Source organism: Orycteropus afer, unplaced genomic scaffold (genome assembly GCF_000298275.1).
Source record: "Orycteropus afer afer isolate SDZICR_OR568_19922 unplaced genomic scaffold, OryAfe1.0 scaffold00826, whole genome shotgun sequence".
Taxonomy (NCBI): domain Eukaryota; kingdom Metazoa; phylum Chordata; class Mammalia; order Tubulidentata; family Orycteropodidae; genus Orycteropus; species Orycteropus afer.
In genome coordinates this window covers 148,333-169,665 of record NW_006922413.1, presented here as the reverse complement: position 1 = coordinate 169,665, position 21,333 = coordinate 148,333, and the positions used below count along the sequence as shown (strand labels likewise).

General features: G+C 38.9%; 1 protein-coding gene across 1 annotated transcript in view; it reads left to right on the top strand.

The window, feature by feature from the left end:
* MAP3K19 (mitogen-activated protein kinase kinase kinase 19) overlaps positions 1–21,333 on the top strand; it is an 86,922-nt gene that overhangs the window by 24,142 nt on the left and 41,447 nt on the right. The window contains exon 4 of the mRNA XM_007957944.1: positions 12,408–12,501. Coding sequence (XP_007956135.1) covers positions 12,408–12,501 — 94 coding nt within the window. The remainder of the gene's footprint in view (positions 1–12,407; positions 12,502–21,333) is intronic.

Below are 21,333 nucleotides of genomic sequence, written 5' to 3'. Positions count from 1 at the left end.
CACCAGCCACTCCTCGGAAGGAAGGTTGGGCAATCCTACTTCCGTAGTGATACTGCCTCGGAAACCCAAGGAGGGGTCGCTATGAGTCAGGGCTGACTCCACGGCACATAACAACAACAACAAATACAGAGGAAAAAGTGTATCTTGACCCTAACTTACACTGCACAAACATCAATTCCATATTGATTACAGCTCCAAATGTGAAAGGCAACACATTAAAGTTTTTTAGAAGAAAACATAAGAGAAAATGTGACTTCGCTTGTGACCTCGGAGCTAGCAAAGATTTCTTAAACAGAACACAAAAAGGGCTAACCATACAGTGACCTCATGGGATTAGATTCCTTTGTTTGGAGGTTTAGGATCATGGTTTCATGGAACATTCCAGTTAATTGGATTAATACCATGTTTAGTGCTTCTGTTCTACCTCCTAGTCTGTGTAGAACCTGGATTATAAACACTTGTAAGAGGACATCCAAATTGCAATTAGTCTCTATTTGCCTAGAGGAACAAAGGTAGAAGGAGAGTCAAGAATAGGAGGAAAATGTGGTATGTGTGGCTAATGGCCCCCATGAACAACTGGTTCCTTTGCCAAGAGACCAGAAGAACTGCATAGTCTGGCTACCATTACTGAATATTTTGATCAAAGATTCTATAGAAGAATCTTTGCTCAAAAGGGGGAAAAAGCAGAACAGAATTTCAAATTTCATGAAATCCAGACTTCTGAAGCCATGAAGGTTGGATGAACCACTGAAACTGCCACTCTGAGATAATCTTTAAACCATAAACCAAAAATATCCCTTGAAGTCTTCATAAAACAAAGCAATGGTTTAACTTAACTATTAAAAAATATCTGCCTTGAAACCCAAAATGCACAAAGAGTGGAAGATAAACTAGATGAATGAGACCTTCTGAAAATTAAATTTTTGTTTGCTTCGAAAGACTTCTCCAAAAGAGCTGACAGAACCTACAGATTGGGAAAAAATATTCATCAATGATATATCTGACAAGGGACTTGTCTCTAGAATTTATAGAAAACTCCAACACCTCAACAATAAAAAGATTAACAATCCAATTAAAAAAATGGGCAGAAGACATGAATAGACACTTCACCAAAGAGGATGTTCAGGCAGCCAGCAAATACATGAAGAAATGTTCACAATCATTAGCCATCAGAGAGATGCAAATCAAAACAACAATGAGATACCATCTCACCCCACCACTAATAGCAAAGTTCAATAAGATAGAAAATGGTGGATGCTCGTGAGGATATGGAGAGATTGGGACTCTCATCCACTGCTGGTGCGACTGTGGAATGATTCAACCACTGTGGAGTACCGTATGGCAATTCCTTGGGGCTCTGGAATTGGAAATACCATTTGATTCAGTAATGCCATTACTAGGTATATATGCTATGCAGGTGGAGCCAGGACAAGAACAGATGTATGCACACCCATGTTCATCGCAGCACTGTTTACAATAGCAAAAAGATGGAAACAACCTACATGCACATCAGTGGAAGAATGGATAACCAAACTATGGTACATACACACAATGGAATACTATGCAACACTAAAGAATAATGTAGAATCTGCAAAACACCACATAACATGGATGAACTTGGAGGACATTATGCTGAGTGAAATAAGGCAATCACAGAAGGAAAAATATAGTATTAGTTCATTATTGTAAAAAGTCAAGGAAAGGTTTATATACGGCATGAAACATTCTTTGTTGGTTACCAGGGGTGGGAGGGGAAGGGAAGGAACACTGAAAAGAAAAAAAATAAATTGGCCCATGTCACTTTAGCTTTGTGTATTTCACTGTACATAAATTATATTTCAATAAAATGCATTAAAAAAAAGTGGGCAAAAGACTTAATCACACACTTTGTGAAAAAGGATATCCAAAAGACCAATAAAATATATGAGAAGACGCTCAACGTATTAGTCATTGGGTGAATGTAAATTAGAACCACAATATGATAACACTGCACACTCAACAGAGTGGCTAAAATTTAAGTTGAAAATACCAATATGCTGTTGATATAGCAGTATGCTGTCGATATATATATATATATTAGTTATTATAATAATTTTGAAAAGTTGTATGGCAGCATCTATTAAAGTTGAATATATAGAAAAACAAAGGGTCAGTTGCCATCAAGTTGATTCTGACTCAGAGCAACTCCACATGTGTCAGAGTATAGCTGTGTTTCATAGGGTTTTCAATGGTTGATTTTTTGGAGGTAGATTGCCAGCCCTTTCTTGTGAGGTGTCTCTGGGTGGGATCAAGCTACCAAAGTTTTGGTTAGCAGTGAGTGTGGTAGTAGTTTCACTCTTTGGTATAGGCCCAGTAGAAATGCATACATAGGTTTACTTAATGACACATCACTCAAAACCAAACTCACTCCCATTGAGTCAATTCCAACTCATAGTGACCCCCTTTGGGTTTGAAGCAGTAAATCTTTACGGAAATAGATTGCCCAGTCTTCCTTCTGCATAGTGGCTGGTGGGTTTGAACCACCAACCTTCTAGTTAGCAGTCAAATGCCACCATACTAGCAGAAATATTCATAATATCCTCAATAAACAATAGAAAGGATACATATAGTATCCACACAGGGGAAAACTATACTTAAATGAGAATGAAAATGAATGATCTACAACTACACACAACAGTATGGATAAATCTCACTTGTGAGCAGCCATGTAAGATGCAACTATCAGTCACTCATGATCTGGAGCAAAGAAGAGTGAAGAAAATCAAAGATGTGTGGGAACTAGTCCAAAGGACTAATGGACCATGGGAACCTCAGCCTATAAAGCCCCAAGACCAGAAGAACTAGATGGTGCCAAGCTACCAATGCCAATCACTCAGAAAGGGATCAAAATTGGAGATCCTGGATAGAGTGGGAGAAAAAATGTAGAACAAAATTAAAAAACATAAGGAGGACCAGGATTATTGGTCAGATAGAGACTGGTGAAACCTCAAAGACTATAAACTCCTAGTTATCCTTCAGGCCTGGAATGGGACTCACTCTTGTGGTTTATCTCTCAGCCAAACAGTAGACAGGCGTACGAGCTGAACAACTACACCAGGGAGATGCAACCCTTAGAACAATCAACCAGGGTAGAGGGCAGAATTTGCACAGGGAGAAAACTAAGGAGGCAGGACACAGGGAAAGGGTAACCACAGGGAGGAAGTGAAAAGAGAGATGTTACATTGTGGGGATTATCATCACTGTCAAATACAAAATACAAATGTGTATGTAGTATTGAATGTAAAATGAATCTTTGTGAAATTTCATCCCCCTTCCAAAAAAGGACCAATCTCCCAATTATAATATTGAGCAAAAGAAGCCAGACACAAGAGAGTAAATCTATATGATTCCATTTATATGAAGTTGAAAAGGAGGCATAATAAATTTACAGTGTTAGAATGCAGGATACTGTTGCACAGGAGTCTTTTGGGGGTATTTGATCTGAGTCTTGGTTACATGAATACACTCAGTTTATAAACATTCACTTATGTGCACTTTTCAGAATGTATGTTACACTTAAATTAAAAGTAATAGAAAAGTGTGTGTGGGGTGCCTTCAAGTGTCTGAGAAAAAGAACAAACTTTTCAACCTAAGATTCTATACCCAAACTGTCAACCAAGCACTAGAATTGAATAAAGGCATTTTTCAGGCACACAAACTCTCAAACATTTTGTTCCTCATACATCTTTTTTAGGAAGCTAATAAGTACTTTATTAAATTAAGGAAGTAAATCAAAATAAGCGATTTGAGATCTAACACAATGTTGTTGTTGTTGTTATGTGTTGTTGAGTCAGACCCGACTCATAGTGACCCCTCCATGGGTTTCCAAGGCAGTATCACTATGGAAGTAGATTGCCCAACCTTCCTTCTGAGGAGTGGCTGGTGGGTTTAAACCGCCAGCCTTCTGGTTAGCAGTCAAGTCTCTTAGGCACTACGTTACCAGAGCTCCCTCTAACACAATAGAGGGAGGGAATTCCTGGTATAATGGATAAGGCAAGTCCTAGGACTTCAGGTATGTAGTAGATTTAGAGAACAATGAACTCATTAGATCAAGAAAATTGAGTTTCCCAGGGAAGACATGGAACTGATACATTATCTAATATACTTACTCAAATGGAGAATTATATTAAGAGACCATTGGAGATGGGGAAGACTTAGACTAAAGAAGAAGAAGATGAAGAGGAAAACAAATAAAATAATTAGAAATTAAAACAGTAGGTTGGGGTTTTATTCAGCAAAAAAGAATAAATAAGAAAGTAAGTGTAATTATGCTACACTTCATGAAGAAATGTTCACAATCATTAGCCATCAGAGAGATGCAAATCAAAACAACAATGAGATACCATCCATTGTACTAGGCCTCTGGGGTGTAAGTGGTTTGTGTTCAACTACTAATCAAAAAGTTGGCAGTTCAACCCCACTTAACAGCACCACAGAAAAAAGGTCTGGAGATCTGCTTCCTTAAAGAGTATAGCCAAGACAACTCCATAAAGCTGTTTTACTCTGTAACTTAGGGCATGTCCATGAGTTGGAATTGACTCGACAGCAATGGGTTTATTTTTTTGGTTTAGTAGTGTAGTGCCTAAAGCATTTGACTGCTAACCAGAAGGCTGGCGGTCCAAACCCACCAGCCACTCCTCAGAAGGAAGGTTGGGCAATCATCTACTTCCATAGTGATACTGCCTTGGAAACCCAAGGAGGGGTTGCTATGAGTTGGGTCTGACTCGATGGCACATAACAACAATCCACAATTAATACATAGTACAATAGCCATGTAATCATAATTTGACTTGTTTTTAACAAAGAGAGAGAGAAAGAGAGGGTGGAATTTATTGGGAGGATCAAGGAAGAAGAGTATAAGAACATTAAATTGTCATCTAACATAAGAAGTCAGTAGATAATGTCTAATTTCAATAATTGAGAGATAGCAGGATCAATATATATTCTAGAGTTACGGAGAAAAATACCAGAAGAAATACTAAAACGTTGGAAATGGTTGCTTCTGAGGGAAAATGTGGAGAAAGAGACTAATGACTTTTTAATGCGTTTTACCATTATTCGGCTTTAAGAAAATGTGCATGTGAGATTTTAATACAGAATTAAATTAATTAAATATTTAAAATATGGAAATGGTTAAATCAAGACTCCTCTGGGTTCTATGGGAGCTCTGGTGGCATAGTGCCTAAGGCATTTGACTGCTAACTTTCACAAATAGATCAGTATGTTTAGGACTGTATGACTTATTTATAATATTTGGGCTTTTCCAAAGATGCTTACTACAGAAGTTCTCAACAGGAGCAGTTTTGCCCCTGAGGGTGCCCCTGAGGGGACATTTGGCAATTGAGACATTTTTGGTTGTCACAATTGAAAGAGGGAACACTACTGACATCTAGTTGATAGAGACCAAAGATGCTCATATGCAAGTTCAAGTTAAAGCTGAAGACAATTTAAACAAGTCCACAAGACCCAAAATAGGACCTTGATTATATCCCACCTGAATTTAGAGACCATCTGAAGAGTAGATTTGACACATTGAACATCAATGGCCAAAAACCAGATGAATTGTGGGATGACATCAAGAACATCAAACATGCAGAAAGAAAATGGTCATTAACAAGATAGCGAAGGAAGAAAAGACAAAAATGGGTGTCAGAAGAAACTCTGAACTTGCTTTTTGAGTGGAGAGTAGCTAAAGCCAATGGAAGAAATGACAAGATGGAAGAGCTGAGCTGAAGATTTCAAAGAGCAGCTTAAGAAAACAAAGTCAGTTATTATAATGAAATGTGCAAAGACCTGCAGTTAGGAAACCAAAAGGGAAGATGTTTTGGTTACCTAGTGCCACTCTGACAGGAATATACCATAAATGGAATGGCTCAAATAAAAAGGACTTAATTCTCTTACAGTTTAGAGGCTTTTAGTCTGAGTTCAATGTGCCAGGCTCTAGAAGCTGGGTGAAAGGCCTTCAACCTTGGGCTTTAGCTTTGCCTCCTGTTCCTGGCACACTGAAGCTGGTGGATTTTCTTCACTCAGACAGCTGCTGGCTGCTGAAGCTGAAAAACCCAGGGTTGACAAGCAAAAGGCACAGTCCCAATGTTACCAAACAACATGGCAGGCCATTGATTCAAGTCCATTGAAAGTCCCAAGGTCAGTGGCGGAGCATGGCAGGATGCTGAACAACTCAACTACATGCAGAGTTCAAGCGTGCCATAAGCAAGAGACTATTCCCAAGGCTTCTCCCTATATACAGGAAGCAGACTACATCCCGAAGGCAGCTACTCAGCTGCTCACAGTAGCTTCCACCATGGAGTTGATTACCAGTCTCATCATGGAGAATACTACATCCAGCTGCCCAGCCACTCAACCAGGCCCAACCAAGTTGACACACGACCTTAACTACCACAGAAGAACACTCTTGGCATTTCTCAAGCTGAAAGAACTGAAGAAAAAATTCAAGCCTTGAATTGCAATATTTAAAGATTCTATGGGCAAAATATTGAACGATGCAGGAAACATCAAAAGAAGATGGAAGAAATACACAGAGTCATTGTACCAAAAAGAATTGGTTGATGTTCATCCATTTTAGGAGGTGACATATGATCAAGAACCAATGGCATTGCAGGAAGAAGTTGAAGCTGCACTGAAGGAATTGGTCAAAATCAAGGCTCTAGAAATTGACAGAATACCCATTGAGATGTTTCAACAAATGTATGCCACACTGGAGGTACTTACTCGGATGTGCCAGGGAATTTGGAGGACAGCTACCTTGCCAACTGACTGAAATAGATCCATATTTGTACCCATTCCAAAGAAAGGTGATCCATCAGAATGTGAAAATTATCAAACAATATCATTAATACCACATGCATGTAAAATATTGCTGAAGAGAATTCAAAAATGGTTTCAGCTGTGTATTGACAAGAATGCAATCCAGAAATGCAAACTGGATTCAGAAAGGATATCAAGGGATATTAAGCTGGAATGAGGGATATCATTGCTGATGTCAGATGGATATTGGCTCAAAGTAATGAATGCCAGAAAGATGTTTACTTGTGTTTTATTGACTATGCAAAAAAGATTTGACTGTGTGGATCTTAAAAAAATTATGGATAACATTGAGAAGAACGGGAATTCCAGAACACTTAATTGTGCTCATGCAGAACTTGTAGATAGACCAGGAAGCTGTCCTTCAAATAGAATAAAAGAATACCGCATGGTTTAAAATCAGGAAGGGAGTGTGTCAGCGTTGTATCCTTTCACCATAGTTATTCAATCTGTATGCTGAGCAAATAGTGCAAGAAGCTGGACTATATGAAGAAGAGTGTGGCATCAGGATTGGAGGATGACTCATTAACAACCTGTGATATACAGATGATACAACCTTGCTTGCTGAAAGTGAAGATGACTTGAAGCACTTACTGATGAAGGTTAAAGACTACAGTCAGCAGTGTGGATTACACCTCAACGTAAAGAAAATGAAAATCTTCACAAATGGACCAATAAACAGCATCGTGATAAGTGGAGAGAAGATTGAGGATGTCAAAGATTTCATATTACTTAGTTCCACAATAACACCAATGGAAGCAACAGTTAAGAAATCAGAAGACATTGCACAGGCAAATCTGCTGCAAAAGACCTCTTTACAGTGCTGAAGAGCAAAGATGTCTCTTTGAAGATTGAGGTGTGCCTAATGCAAGCCGTAGTGTTTTCAATCTCTTCATATAAAAGGTGGACAATGAATAAGGAAGACCAAAGAATAGTTGATGCTTTTGAGTTGTGGTGTTGGCGAAGAATGCTGAAAGTACCATGGACTGCTAGGAAAACTGACAGCTGTGTCCTGGACGAAGTGCAGCTGGAATGATCCTTGGAAGCAAGAATGGCCACACTTCATCTCACCTACTTTGGTCATGTTCTCACAAGGGACCATTCCCTGGAGAAGGATATCATGCTTGGTAAAGTGGAAGGTCAACAAAAATGGGGAAGGCCCTCAACAAGACGGATTGATACGGTCACTGCAATGATGGGTTTAGGTATCGCAAGGATTGTGAGGCTGGTGCAGAACTGGGCAGTGTTTTGTTCTGTTGTACGTAGGGTCGCTATGAGTCAGAGCCAACTCAATGGCACCTAACAACAAGTGTATCACATTTACTTTTTCTTCTTTGGAGCTCTGGTAGCATAATGCCTAAGGCACTTGACTGCTAACCAGAAGGCTGGTGGTTCAAACCCACCAGCCACTCCTCAGAAGGAAGGTTGGCAATCTACTTCTGTAATGATACTGCCTTGGCAACCCAAGGAGGGGTCGCTATGAGTTGGGTCTGACTCGATGGCACATGACAACAACAACAGCAGTGATTTCTCTAATGTTTAAACCCAATACCAATTTCTGCTTCTGTCATTTGAATGAAAGTTCACTTTTCTTTTTGGTTGTCTGGAATAGAGTTTTATAAGTTACAAATATAAGCAGTTGTTTTGCTTATAGGGCTGCTCCTCAGAGTTCAGAGTTTCTTTATAGATTCTCCCAATCTTTTTTCATCTAACAAGCATCTTTCCAAATTTAATTGCATATGATTTCTATGCTGCTTTTCTGTGTGTTTCATACCCTGCTGTTTGCAGGTTAGAACACTATAATCTATTTTTAGTCTATTTGTCACCTGTTCTATTACTGTCAGTTATTACTGTTTATCAAATCCATCTGTGTTTGGGGTTTGCTATTCTGATGTTTTCTCTCTTTCATTCACTACTGCTGTTGTTAGTCGCTCTTGAGTCAGCTCTGACTCATGGTGATGTCGTGTACAAGAGAACAAAATGTTGTCCAGTCCTGTGCCATCTTCACAGTCATTGGTATGCTTCAGTCTATTGTTGTGGCCATAATGTATTTTGAGTGCCTGCCAAGCTAGGGGGCTAATCTTCCAGCACTGTATCAGGTAATACTCTATTATGATCTGTAAGTTCTTCTCTGGCTGATTTTCAGAAACAGATCACCAGGCCTTTCTTCCTAGTCTGTCATAGCCTGAAAGCTCCACTGAAACCTGTCCACCATGGGTGACCTTTCTGATATTTAAAATACTGGTGGCTCAATCACTGGCTAGCTACGTAACTTTGAGTAAGTTACTTAAAATTTGTGGGCCTCTTCTGTAAAAAGGCAAAGATAATAGTTCCTACCTTTAGAGTTGTGAGGATTAAATGAGTGAATGTGTGTAAGATGCATAAAACAGTGTTTGGCACTATGTATATAAATACTAGCCATTGTCACAGATGTTATAGGTAGGGGTGCCCACCTCTAGTGTCTTTCAACTATTTCTAAACAACTAACTGAAAAATTAAATAAACAATGTGACTGACCACAGTCCATTAATCAAAACAGAAGCTTAACATGAGAAGTACAATTATTTATTTAACACTTCTAAATGAGGGCTACTATTTTCCAAAGTTTAGCATTAAATTTCCATGTAATCACAGTAATAATATGAAATGGTAAAAATATGGTTTGAAGTCTCACAGAGTGTTCTAGACTAAGGATCTGAACAATCACTATATGGACTAAAAAGAAAAACATTCAAAATGCCCACAGGTATCTGAAAATATTTCCAACTTCTCTGTTAATAAAAAAATGCAAATTCAAATCACAATAAGGTGATCAATTGTAGCTATTATATTAATAAAAATGAATGGTGATGGTAACAGATAAAGGAGAGGATGGAGTGAAACACATTCATGCACTGCTGGTGGAGTGTAAATAGGTACAGACTTTAATTTGAAAGTGGTGTGTGTAAAGACATTTTAAATTTCCATGTTCAATGAATTAGTAATTCCGTATTTAGGAAACTACTCTAAAGAAATGAAAATTGGGGTGCCAATTGCAAAGATGTTCACAGCACTCTACGTAATGATGAAGAATTAAAAATTGTCTAATAAGCATTTGGGGGCTTCTACGATAAAAATTGTGAGATTTATTAATAAATAATGGCATGACCCTATGATAGATTTTGCTTGAGGGAAAGGAATTTTAAGTGCCATTAAAATGGTATTTAATTAGAAAATAAAACATATCATTGCGTATATACTTTATCTTAACTGAAAAATCCAGATAAAAATGTTTAAAGTAGGAAAAAATATAAAGGAAATATGATTTGTATATTAGCAGTGTTTGTTTTTTATCTAGCAGATTATGGGTAACTTGTTTTCACCTGCTTTTTCAAATAATACTTTTCTCTATTTTAATATATTTTAGAAAGAGTAAATCTGCTTGTAACTGGATGAGAGGAAGAAGGAATTTGACAGACATTGGTAGAATTTTGGAAATACGGAGAAGAATAAGCAGTGAAATTAACAGCCTAGGAGAAGGGTGAACCAGTCCTGTTCCCCAATCTGCCACAACTCAATAGATGGCCTAAGATAGGCACTAACCTTTGCCAGGAGGTAGAACATACTTTAAAAGTATAAAGTGCTGCATTAAAGTAAAGTATTATAGTAGAATTTTTAGATTGAATACCTAATACATGTTTCTGGCAGTATTTTATTATTTTCTGTGACAAGTTAAATAAACAAAACAAAACAAAACAAAAGAAAAACAAACTCACTGCCTTTGAGTTGAATCTGACTCATAGCCACCCCTCCTTGGGTTTCCGAGGTGGTATCACTACAGAGTAGATCTTCTGATCTTCCTTCTGAGGAGTGGCTGGTGGGTTTGAACCACCAGCCTTCTGGTTAGCAGTCAAATGCCTTAGGCACTACGCCACCAGAAATACACAAAGGAAAAATTATATATATTTCCAAGCTCTTTTGGGCATTAATAAATGAAACATCAGAGCCTTTCTGACTAAGACTAGCTGTCTGAACTGTCAGATGACAGGCATCTGCATTTAGGGCAAAGACTATGAGAAAAAGAAAAAAACAAACCCATTGCCATCTAGTCAATCCTGACTCATAATGACCATATTGAACAGAGTAGAACTGCCCCATATGGTTTCTAAGGCTGTAAATCTTTATGGAAGCAGACTGCCACTTCTTTCTCCCATGGAGTGATTGGTGAGTTTGAACTACCAAAAGGTTAGCAGCTGAGCACTTTAACCACTGGATCACCAGGGCTCCCAAAAAGTCTTCTCATATAGGTGGTTCATTCAGATCATAGAAGCCAGAGAGCTAATTGGATAAGTACTGGATTATAATAATAATAACTATTATTATAATGGCATTGCTTTAACTATTTGGATCTGTCATGGTTTCAGAAATAATAAAAGTGCAAAATCGCTAGCAACAGCTTCGAATGAAGGAACCTAACAAAATCAACAAATTCTTATAAGGAAATATTAATTCTTAGGAGGACTCAAAGTACTTTTTATAAACTAAGTTTGTTGTCAACTTTGTATTTAGCCTAATGATTATTTTCTAGAGGCTAAAGAAGAATTTTGAGAGGCTGAGCCTCATGATTAGGTCAGAATGCCATCATAGTGAAAACTTTAATCAGCTTTACTGTCTCCTTTCAGTCTAGGGTTCTATCTGCAGCTTCCACAAGGGGCAGGGATTTTCACCCTCATCATTCGTAAATGATGCCCCTGGGAGACAATATGGAAAAAGATCATGTCCCTTTGGGGTTGTTCACTGTGACTGTGGCAAAAGGATTTTTCCAGTTACCCACCCTGATGGAATTTGTGGTTACTTAGTAGCCTGGATGCCAACATGATAAAGTATAAAATATTGAATTTCACATGTCTATGTGATTTTAGCTTTGATCTTAGTTTTTGATTTTGCAATTAATCATATCCATGTCTGTCTGAGCCTGGTGCTTCAGGGGTAAATACAGAAAAAAAAAAAAAAAAAAAACCCAAACTCATTGCCATCGAGCCAATTCAGACTCATAGCAACCTATAGGATAGAGTAGAACTGCCTCACAGGGTTTCCAAGGTTTCTGTAATCTTACAGATGCAGACTCTCACAGAGTGGCTAGTGTGTTTGAACCACTGACCTTTGAGTTAGCAGCTAAGCACTTTAACCACTGTGCCACCAGAGCTCCTTAGGGGCAGGTACTTTCTCATTGTTTTGTTGTTGTTGTTGTTATGTGCCGTTGAGTCGGACCCGACTCATAGCGACCCCCCCTTGGGTTTCCGAGGCAGTATCACTACAGAAGTAGATTGCCCAACCTTCCTTCTGAGGAGTGGCTGGTGGGTTTGAACCTCCAGCCTTCTGGTTAGCAGTCAAGTGCCTTTAGACACTACGCTACCAGAGCTCCTTCTCATTGTTTTAGACCTAAATATTTTATCCAATTTAAAAGGAATTCACAGTGTGAAACTTTAGCCCAGAAAAACCGCCATCCACTCTGCCAACAAAGCAGTACATTGAATAAATTGAGTTTCTATTTGATGATATTTTAGGAGTTTGAAGAAGATGACAACTGTAATCATTCTATACCGGTTGGTGAAGGAGATCCAAGTGGTGATGCACAAGACTGGCTCCCCAGGGCAGAAGGTACCAGACTACTAACCTTGATGTGTTAACAAAGATAACATTGTTTTTTTGGATTTCCTTTCTCTTCAGAAGTGCTCAGTGCAGAACCTTGAAAACACAGTAAAGCACAAAGAAAAATAAGAACATTCACAATCCTATCTCTTGGCTCATAGTTGAGTTAGTGAGTCTTGGTAACTTTTTCTGTCCTTGCTCCTGTTAAAACAGACACTGCTCTTCTGTCTTTCTATTTTATTTGTTTTTTTGTTTTGTCACTCCAGCTCAGCCAGTCATTCTCTGTTCCTTTCCATGTTGTCTGACAACTTTTTTTCCCCTGTCTTTCCTCTCAGGATCTTCCATCAACTCCAGGGATCTGTTCCCTTCCACCAAGAAATTCTTCATTAGCTATTGTCCATTGTCCCCATTAACGCCTCCCTTGAAGGGAAACTGAGTTTGAGGGGTAGTACACTAGACTCTCAAGTTTCAGTCTTTTGTTTGAAAAGCCTTAAGTCTGGAATTTTCTGGAACAACACCCACTTTAAATTTGTTATCCCGTGTGGTGGTTATGTTGTGTGTCAACTTGGCTAGGCCTGGTTGAGAGGCTGGGCAGCTGGATGTAGTATTCCCCATGATGAGACTGGTAATCAACTTCATGGTGGAATCTACTGTGAGCAACTGAGTAGCTGCCTTTGGTTATGTGGTTTACTTCCTGTATATAAGGAGAATGGTCTCTAGCCTTTGGCACTCTTGGACCCTGCATTTAGCCATGTCGTTGCTCAGCAGCTTGCTGTGCTCTGCTGACATTGGGACTTACAGTGGACTTAAGTTAATGGCCTGCCGTGTGGATTGGTAACATGGGACTGTGCCTTTTTATTTATCAACCTTGGGGCTTCTCAGCCTCAGCAGCCAGCAGCTGTCTGAGTGAAGAAATGCCTCTAGCCCCAGTGGGCCGGGAGCAGGAGGCAGAGCTGGACCCCAAGGTTGAGGGGCTTTCACCCAGTCCCTAGAGCCTGGCACTTTGAACTTGGACTTAAAGCCTCCAAATTGTAAGAATAAACTCCTGTTTGTTAAGGCCATCCTACTTGTGGTATATTTTCTGTTAGAGCGGCACTAGGTAACCAGAATATCCTGTCACACCCATAAAATACCTTTGTATTTAACAGATCACAAGAAATTTGCAGATTTTCACTGCAGAAAACAGAAATTACAGCTATCATATTTGTCTATCACTTGTTTACCTATAAACTTTTAAAATTATTTATTCAAAGTGCTCCAATTTCTCTCTGGCAATTTTATAACTTCCCTTTCTAACACTCCTGGAAGCTGCCCTCTTACATGCCTTTGTTTTTCTCATTTCTTTGAACTTTCTTGTACACTGTGGTCCTTTCCCTGCCTTTTACTCTTTGAGTGATGCTGCTCTGTCTGGGGGAATCTCTTGCCTTTCTCAGACTCACTCAGAATCTCCTTCCCTCAGGCTGAGAATAATTAAGTTATATTTAAAATTATTAACACCATTAGCCCTGAAGGGAACTAATAAAAGACAGATCCTGGTCCTCGTAGAAACAGTTGTGGTCCTCCCTTGACTTTCACAATCTTCAAACCTGAATTCTCAGACATCTCCTTTGGGAAAGTACCTCCTGAGAGGTTAAGTGTTTTGTTTATTGTGCTCCACTTGGAGGTGATTTCTGTTGGAATTACTTAAAAAGTTATTCTTTTTAAGGTGATTTGTAACATTATAGGTTTTCATATAGAAGCTGTAACATTTATACCTATCTCTAAAAAGTTCCTTGCAGTTTTAAGTTTTAATAGCTTGGGTTATAAATTTGAAAGCAACAACTATTTTTCGGATGAATTTTCTTCTCACAGTTTAGATAGAGACTTCAATTGCTAGCTATTCTTTTTAGTCATTGCAAAAACGACAAGGAGGCCACATGTTCTGACCTCCTCTAATCTCACAAGAGGAAGACAGGATTACCAGCAGTAACCCAAGGCCTATTACTGCCAGGCCAGACATGTTGCCTCCCTCCAGTCCTTTCTCCAACCGTTCCTCCCAGAGCGCCCACCACCTCTTTCCTGGGTTCGATAATTCACTGCAGTGGCCACACAGAACTCACAGATTACAAGGTTTATTAGGGAAGCACCAAGCTACAATTTAAGTTCCGGAAGAACACTCAGTCTCTCTCCCAGCCCAACGTCCCTCAGCCAACAGTCTCTCACAGTCTCTTTCCCAGCAGTGCTGGTCCCTCGGTGTCTCACTCAGCAATGTGTATCTCTCGTGTCTCTTTCCCAGCAGCACGTGTCTCTTTCAGGGGCGCGTGTCTCTTTCAGCAGCACGTCTTCCTCCACCAGCAGTCAGAGAGAGAGTTCTGCCTCCAGGAGGCCTCCTTTTGAGCCCGCAGGGTGGTCAAACTAGCCAATTATAGCATCAGAACTCTAAGCACTGAGAGAGAGTGGGCACCTCCCAGAACATTGTTTTGTGCCACTCCCAACAGAAATACTCCAGGTGGACACCTCAGTTGCTCATAGCAAATCCCACCTTGGAGTTTACAAAAACTTATGGGTAGAAAAGCCACACCACACAAAGTAATTTACTACACTGCAGTCATTAAGTCTGAAATAAAAATGTTTTGAGCACCATTGTTCATTGTATTTATCTTAAATATCAATAACTGTCTTTAAATTCCTTTTACCTCTCCTTTCTAAGTTATTTTAAGTTATTAGTGTTTAATCATTTAATTTGTATCTATTTGTCCATAATGTAAGTCTATTAAAAAGAAGCATCACTAACTAAAAATATGTATACTCCACAATGTTTGGATCACTCCCATAGGCCTTAATAGTCTTTATGGAGAGCTTAAGTATTCTTGCAGCAAGTGTTTGCTTCATGGGCTTTGCAGATAAAAATGGGAAAATACAATCTGTAGATAAAAAACTTTTGCATTCTTTTTCTTAGTGGAAAAAATCTTGCATTCTTCAATCATCTATTTTCTCAAAACATAACAAATGTGAAACGTGTAGACTAGAAATAGAGCATATAAAATTACTCTTTATGAGTAAATAAGAACCCATTTCTTGAAATTATTCAGCTCTATTGTTTTTCTTTGATATCGATATATATCCATTAGGATTCTTAGTAGAAGTAACAGAATTTACTGTGAGTTAAAAAGCAAGCAATTTTTTACAAAGCTATGATAAAATTTATAGGCTAATAAAGAACCATAAGGGAGGAACAGACTCTAGGTTGAATTTTCAGAAGGAATTCTCATAACTCTATTTCAAAGCTGCCTATGGCTGACCCTCAACTCATGCTGCCTCAGCCACAGTCATGGAGCTGCCCCACCCTCAACCTTAGCACTCCTCCCTCTTCTGACACCCACACCAACAAAAATAGATACCTGTACTCTGTTTTCATGTTACTCACATGAATCAGTCTCTTGAGCTAGCTGTCTGTACTGTAACGGAGGCAGGAAAATGTACTTTTAAAAAATTCTACATTGGGACGATGAGATTTGCAAATTAGGAAACTACCAAAATGTGGAGAGAGTATGAAAATAGTTTGAATTTCAGTGCCCACAACCTGGGGACATATACCTGTCAGTCTGAACAGAACAAGGGAAAAATGGAGGAAAGGAAGACTTTTCTGGAGAAAATAATTTTTCTTCATTGAATGTGAGGATGGGCCATATTTAAAATTTTTGTTTTAATAATAGCTAACATTAATCACAAATTAATGATCATTTTCTGATTTTTTGTGAATATCATTTTCACCTCTTCTATGAAGAAAATAGGCTTCTGTAGTGGAACCACTGCGGCTGTGGCCCCTAGCTGCCCTTCAGGTCTAGAATTGAACCCACACCTCTGGCTTCCAGCCAGACAGAAGACAGTCATATGAGTTGAACATTTACCTGAGGAAGATAGTCCTTGGAGAGAACAATCGTGGGAAAAAGAAGGGCTATATATGCACAGTGAGACAGCTCAGGGGGCAGGAGTCCATGGAGGGATGGACATAGGGAAGAGGTGACCACTGGGAGAAAGTGGGAGGGGAGCTGTTGCATTGGGGTAAATTGCAGTCAATGTCATGAGACAAAGTGTATGTAAACTGCTGTATGAGAAGTGCATTTACTCTGTAAATTTTCACCCAAATCACAATTAAAAAAAAAAAAAAAAGAAAGAAAGAAAGAAAGAAAATAGGCTTCTGGCTATGTTTAAATTTTGCCTTTTATTTCCTTTCTACTATCACATTTTCTGCCAGGGTTAATGTACACCTTCTTACATGGAAAAATGCATTCAGACAGGAACAAGTTTCATTTTTACATGAGATAACGCATCATCTTGCCTCCCACTGGGTAATTCAGAAGCCTCAGCCACTGCTCTAGCCCCATGCACAGCATCCATGGGATAGAACAAAGCAAACATGAGTATGTTCCCAGCTGGTATCAGAGTCAGTATGTTCTGTAGTCTTTTTTTTTTTTCCCCATTTAGGACCAGTGGTTAGGATGGCAGCCACCAGCTTTGAACAATTTCTAAAAAGGCTGGGTTTTTTGTTTTTTTAAAAAATATTTGCTCACTGTATCTTTGTTCTTTGCTTTTAAAAAGAAATTAACAGGCTTTTAAAAACATAAAATTTACTTGAAAACATTCTGGGCTTATTAATTCTCAATAGTTGTAAAGTGTGGTTATGCTTAAGAATGTGTCCTTGTGAAAACACCTTACTAAGAGAGAGAGAGAGAAACAAATTTACTGCAAGGAAAGGGCTCACGTCATTTAGGTTGCTGACAAATCCCTAATCCATAGGTCAGATAATAGGCTAGAGACTCCTGTGGGCTCAAGTCCTAAAATCTGTAGGTCAGGTGATAGGAAGAGTGAAGGGTGAAGGAAGTTCTGCAAAAATGTCTATTTTATATTTTAGAGACAGAATCACTATAGGGAAACTCCTTCTTTGCTTATAAAGTCTTCACCTGATTAGTTAGTGCCTAAAGGCACTTGACTGCTAACCAGAAGACTGGCGGTTCAAACCCACCAGCCACTCCTCGGAAGGAAGATGGGGCAATCTACTTCCGTAGTAATACTGCCTTGGAAACCCAAGAAGGGGTCGCTATGAGTTGGGTCCGACTCGACGGCACATAACAACAACAACAACAACACTCAACTGTTCTACTTAAGGTAATCTGTCTTACTTAAGGCCAGCTGATTTAATTACATGTAAATACTTTATAACAGCAACTAGACTAGTGTTTTACCAAACAACTGAGGACCATAGTCTAGCTATGTTGACACATAAAATTAACCATCACACTCAATGTCTAACTTCACTAGCAATGTACTAAATGCACTTGGTCTTTGTACTAGAACATTCTTTTCTCTGACAGTTTATTTATTAGGGATGTATCCTGTATATTTTCCTTAATCAAACATGTCAGCCAGGCTTTTACGCTCCAGGATGACAACAAAAATGTTATGAAAGACATCCATTTTCCTTTCAAATACAAGAACAACCTTGAGCTTGTCACATAAAGTCACAGGTATCAATTTTTTCATCTCTGAAGTGAAGGGCTTGGATCAGATGACTTCTAAGTTCCTTTCAGCTCTATAATTCCAAACCTCTCATTCTGTGCTACATAAATAGTGTAGTGATAGGATCCTTGAAAAGTGAAAAAAAAAAAAAGACCATTTCAAGAGAACTTCATTTTTAGATAACCTTTATTTGCTATGGTCTCATTGAAAAGCATGCAATCAAGTTGTCTTATTTGAAAAACATCAAGAAAGCCAACACTAGATACATTTTCATGGTACTACAAAATATAGTAATGGATGAACAAGATAGTAAACACTGTTATTATTTACCTCATTGTAAAAAAAAAAATTTCCTTTTGCAAAGTCTTAGTGTTCTTTTTAATACACTAGACCCATAAATGACATGCATAAAAAATGAACAATAAAAATATTTCCACTATGATGGTCCCTACATATTTGAAAAAATATCCAAAGTCTTTTAAAAATAATAAAAATCTAGTAATTGACATAATGATGAAAGCTAATATCAACATTTTCAAGGTCACCCACTAAATGGCAAAGGAGGGATTTAGACCCAGAGCTGTCTGATTCACCACCCGACCATTATCCTCTCTACTTCTCTGACATTCAGTCAGTGGAGGTTATTAAAACCATTGCTCCTTCAGGCACATGTGGACTGAATAAATGACTCTGACAAATAAATGAATAGGAAAGAAACTGGGACAAGCGTGGTATCCTCTTGGAAGGAGACTCCTCTGTGTTTCCACAATACCATTTGCATGCTTGTTACAAGGCTTATCTTGCTGCACTCTTTACTTTCTTATTTATCTCTTGACTAGGCCTACGGAGGGTACTGGTGTTTCAGTGGTAGAATTCTCACCTTCTCTCTGGCCAAAGACCCAGATTTGATATCTGGTCATGCACCTTATGCGCAGCTACCATCCGTCAGTGGAGGCTTGGATGTTACTTTGATACTTAACAGGTTTCAGGGGAGTGTCCAGACTAAAACAGAATGGAAAGAAAAGCCTGGTGACTTACTTCTAAAAGTCAGCCAATGAAAACTCTGTAGATCACAATGGTCCATCCAAAACTGATCGTGGGGATGGTATAGGACCGGGAAGTATTTAGTTCCATTGTGCCTGGGGTCACAGTAAGTCATGGGCTGACTTGACTGGAGCTACAACAACAATGGAGATAGGCTCCACACCAAGAGGCAGGAAGCGGGGGAAGAGCCAGGGATGAGACAGAGCTGCGGGATACAGGTAAGGGGAGGGTGGAGAGGTTTTGAACAGCTAAGGGAGAAAAACTTGTCTGTCAGTTTGTCGTACTGTGATAGCTTACTTGTTGCTGTGAGGCTTGAGGCTGTGCCACTGGTGTTTCAAATGCCAGCAGGGTTGCACATGGTGCACAGATTTCAATGCAGCTTAAAGACTGAGACAGACTAGGAAGAAGGAAGAGGCCATCCATTTCTCAAAGAACTGGCCAGGGAAAACCTTATGAATAGCAGAGAAACACATCTGATACATTACTGGACAACCTTATGAATAGCCCTGAAACATTGTTTGGTATAGTGCAGGAAGACAAACTCCTTAGTCGGAAGGCCCTCAAAATATGACCAGGAAAGAGCTGCATCATCAGAGTAGAACCAACCTTAATAATATGGATAAAGTAAAGCTTTTGGGATCCCCATTTGCTGACGTGGCATGACTCAAATTGAGAAGAAACAGCTGCAAACATCCATTAATAATAGGAACATGGAATGTACAAAATATGAACCTAGGAAAATTAGAAGTTGTCAAAAATGACATGGAACGCACAAAGATTGATATTCTAGGCGTTAGTAAGCTGAAATGGACTGGTTTTGGCCATTTTGAATCAGACCACCATGTGGTCTACTATGCCAGGAATGACAATTTGAAGAGGAATAGTGTGGCATTCATCAGCACAAAGGATGTTTCAAGATCTGTCCTGAAGTACAATGCTATCAGTGATAGGATAATGTCCATATGCCTACAAGGAAGACCTGTTAATACTACTATTATTCAAATTTATGCATTAAGCACCAAAGCCAAAGATGAGGAAATTAAAGATTTTTATCAACTTCTGCAGTCTGAAATTGACTGAACATGCAATCAAGATGTGTTAATTATTACTGGTGACTAGAATGCAAAAGTTGAAAACAAAGAAGAATTACTGGTAATTGGAAAGTGTGGCCTTGGTGACAGAAATAACACTGGAGACTGCATGATAGAATTTTGCAAGACCAACAACTTATTCTTTGCAAATACCTTTTCTCAACAACACAAAAGGCAGCTATACGCATGGACTTCACCAGATGGAGTAAACAGGAATCAGATTGACTACATCTGTGGCAAGAGGTGATGGAAAATCTCAATATCTTTAGCCAAAACAAGGCCAGGAGCTGATTGTGGAACAGACCACCCACTGTTCACATGCAAGTTCAGCTTGAAGTTGAAGATAATTAAAACAAGTTCACGAGTGCCAAAATATGACCTTGAATATATCCCTCCTGAATTTAGAGACCATCTAAAGAATATATTTGATTCACTGAACATCAGTGACTGAAAACCAGAAGAATTGTGGGATGACATCAAGAACATCATCCATGAAGAAAGCGAGAGGTCATTAAAAGGATGAGAAAGGAAGAAAAGACCAAAATGGATTTCAGAAGAGATTGAAACTTGCCCTTGAGTGGAGAGTAGCTAAAGGAAATGGAAGAAATGACAAGATAAAAGAGCTAAACAGAAGATTTCAAAGAGCAGCTTGAGCAGACAAAGCCATTTACTATAATGAAATGTGCAAAGACTTGGATTTAGAAAACCAAAGGGAAGAATATGCTCAGCATTTCTCAAGCTGAAAGAACTGAGGAAAAAATTTAAGCCTCAAGTTGCAATATTGAAAAATTCTATGGGCACATAACAACAAACAACAACATGGGCAAAATATTGAATGATACAGGAAACATCAAAAGGAGATGGAGGAAATACACAGAGTCATTGTACCAAAAAGACCTGGTCGATCTTCATCCATTTCAGGAGGTGGCATATGATCAAGAACCAATGGTGTTGAAGGAAGAAGTTGAAGCTGCACTGAAAGAATTGGCAAAGAACAAGGCACCAAGAATTGATGGGATACCTATTGAGATGTTTCAACAAATGGATGCCCCGCTGAAGGCACTGACTTGGCTATGCCAAGAGATTTGGAGGACAGCTACCTGGCCAAATGACTGGAAGAGATCCATATTTGTGCCCATTCCAAAGAAAGGTGATCCCACAGAATGTGGAAATTATCAAACAATATCATTAACATCACATGCAAGTA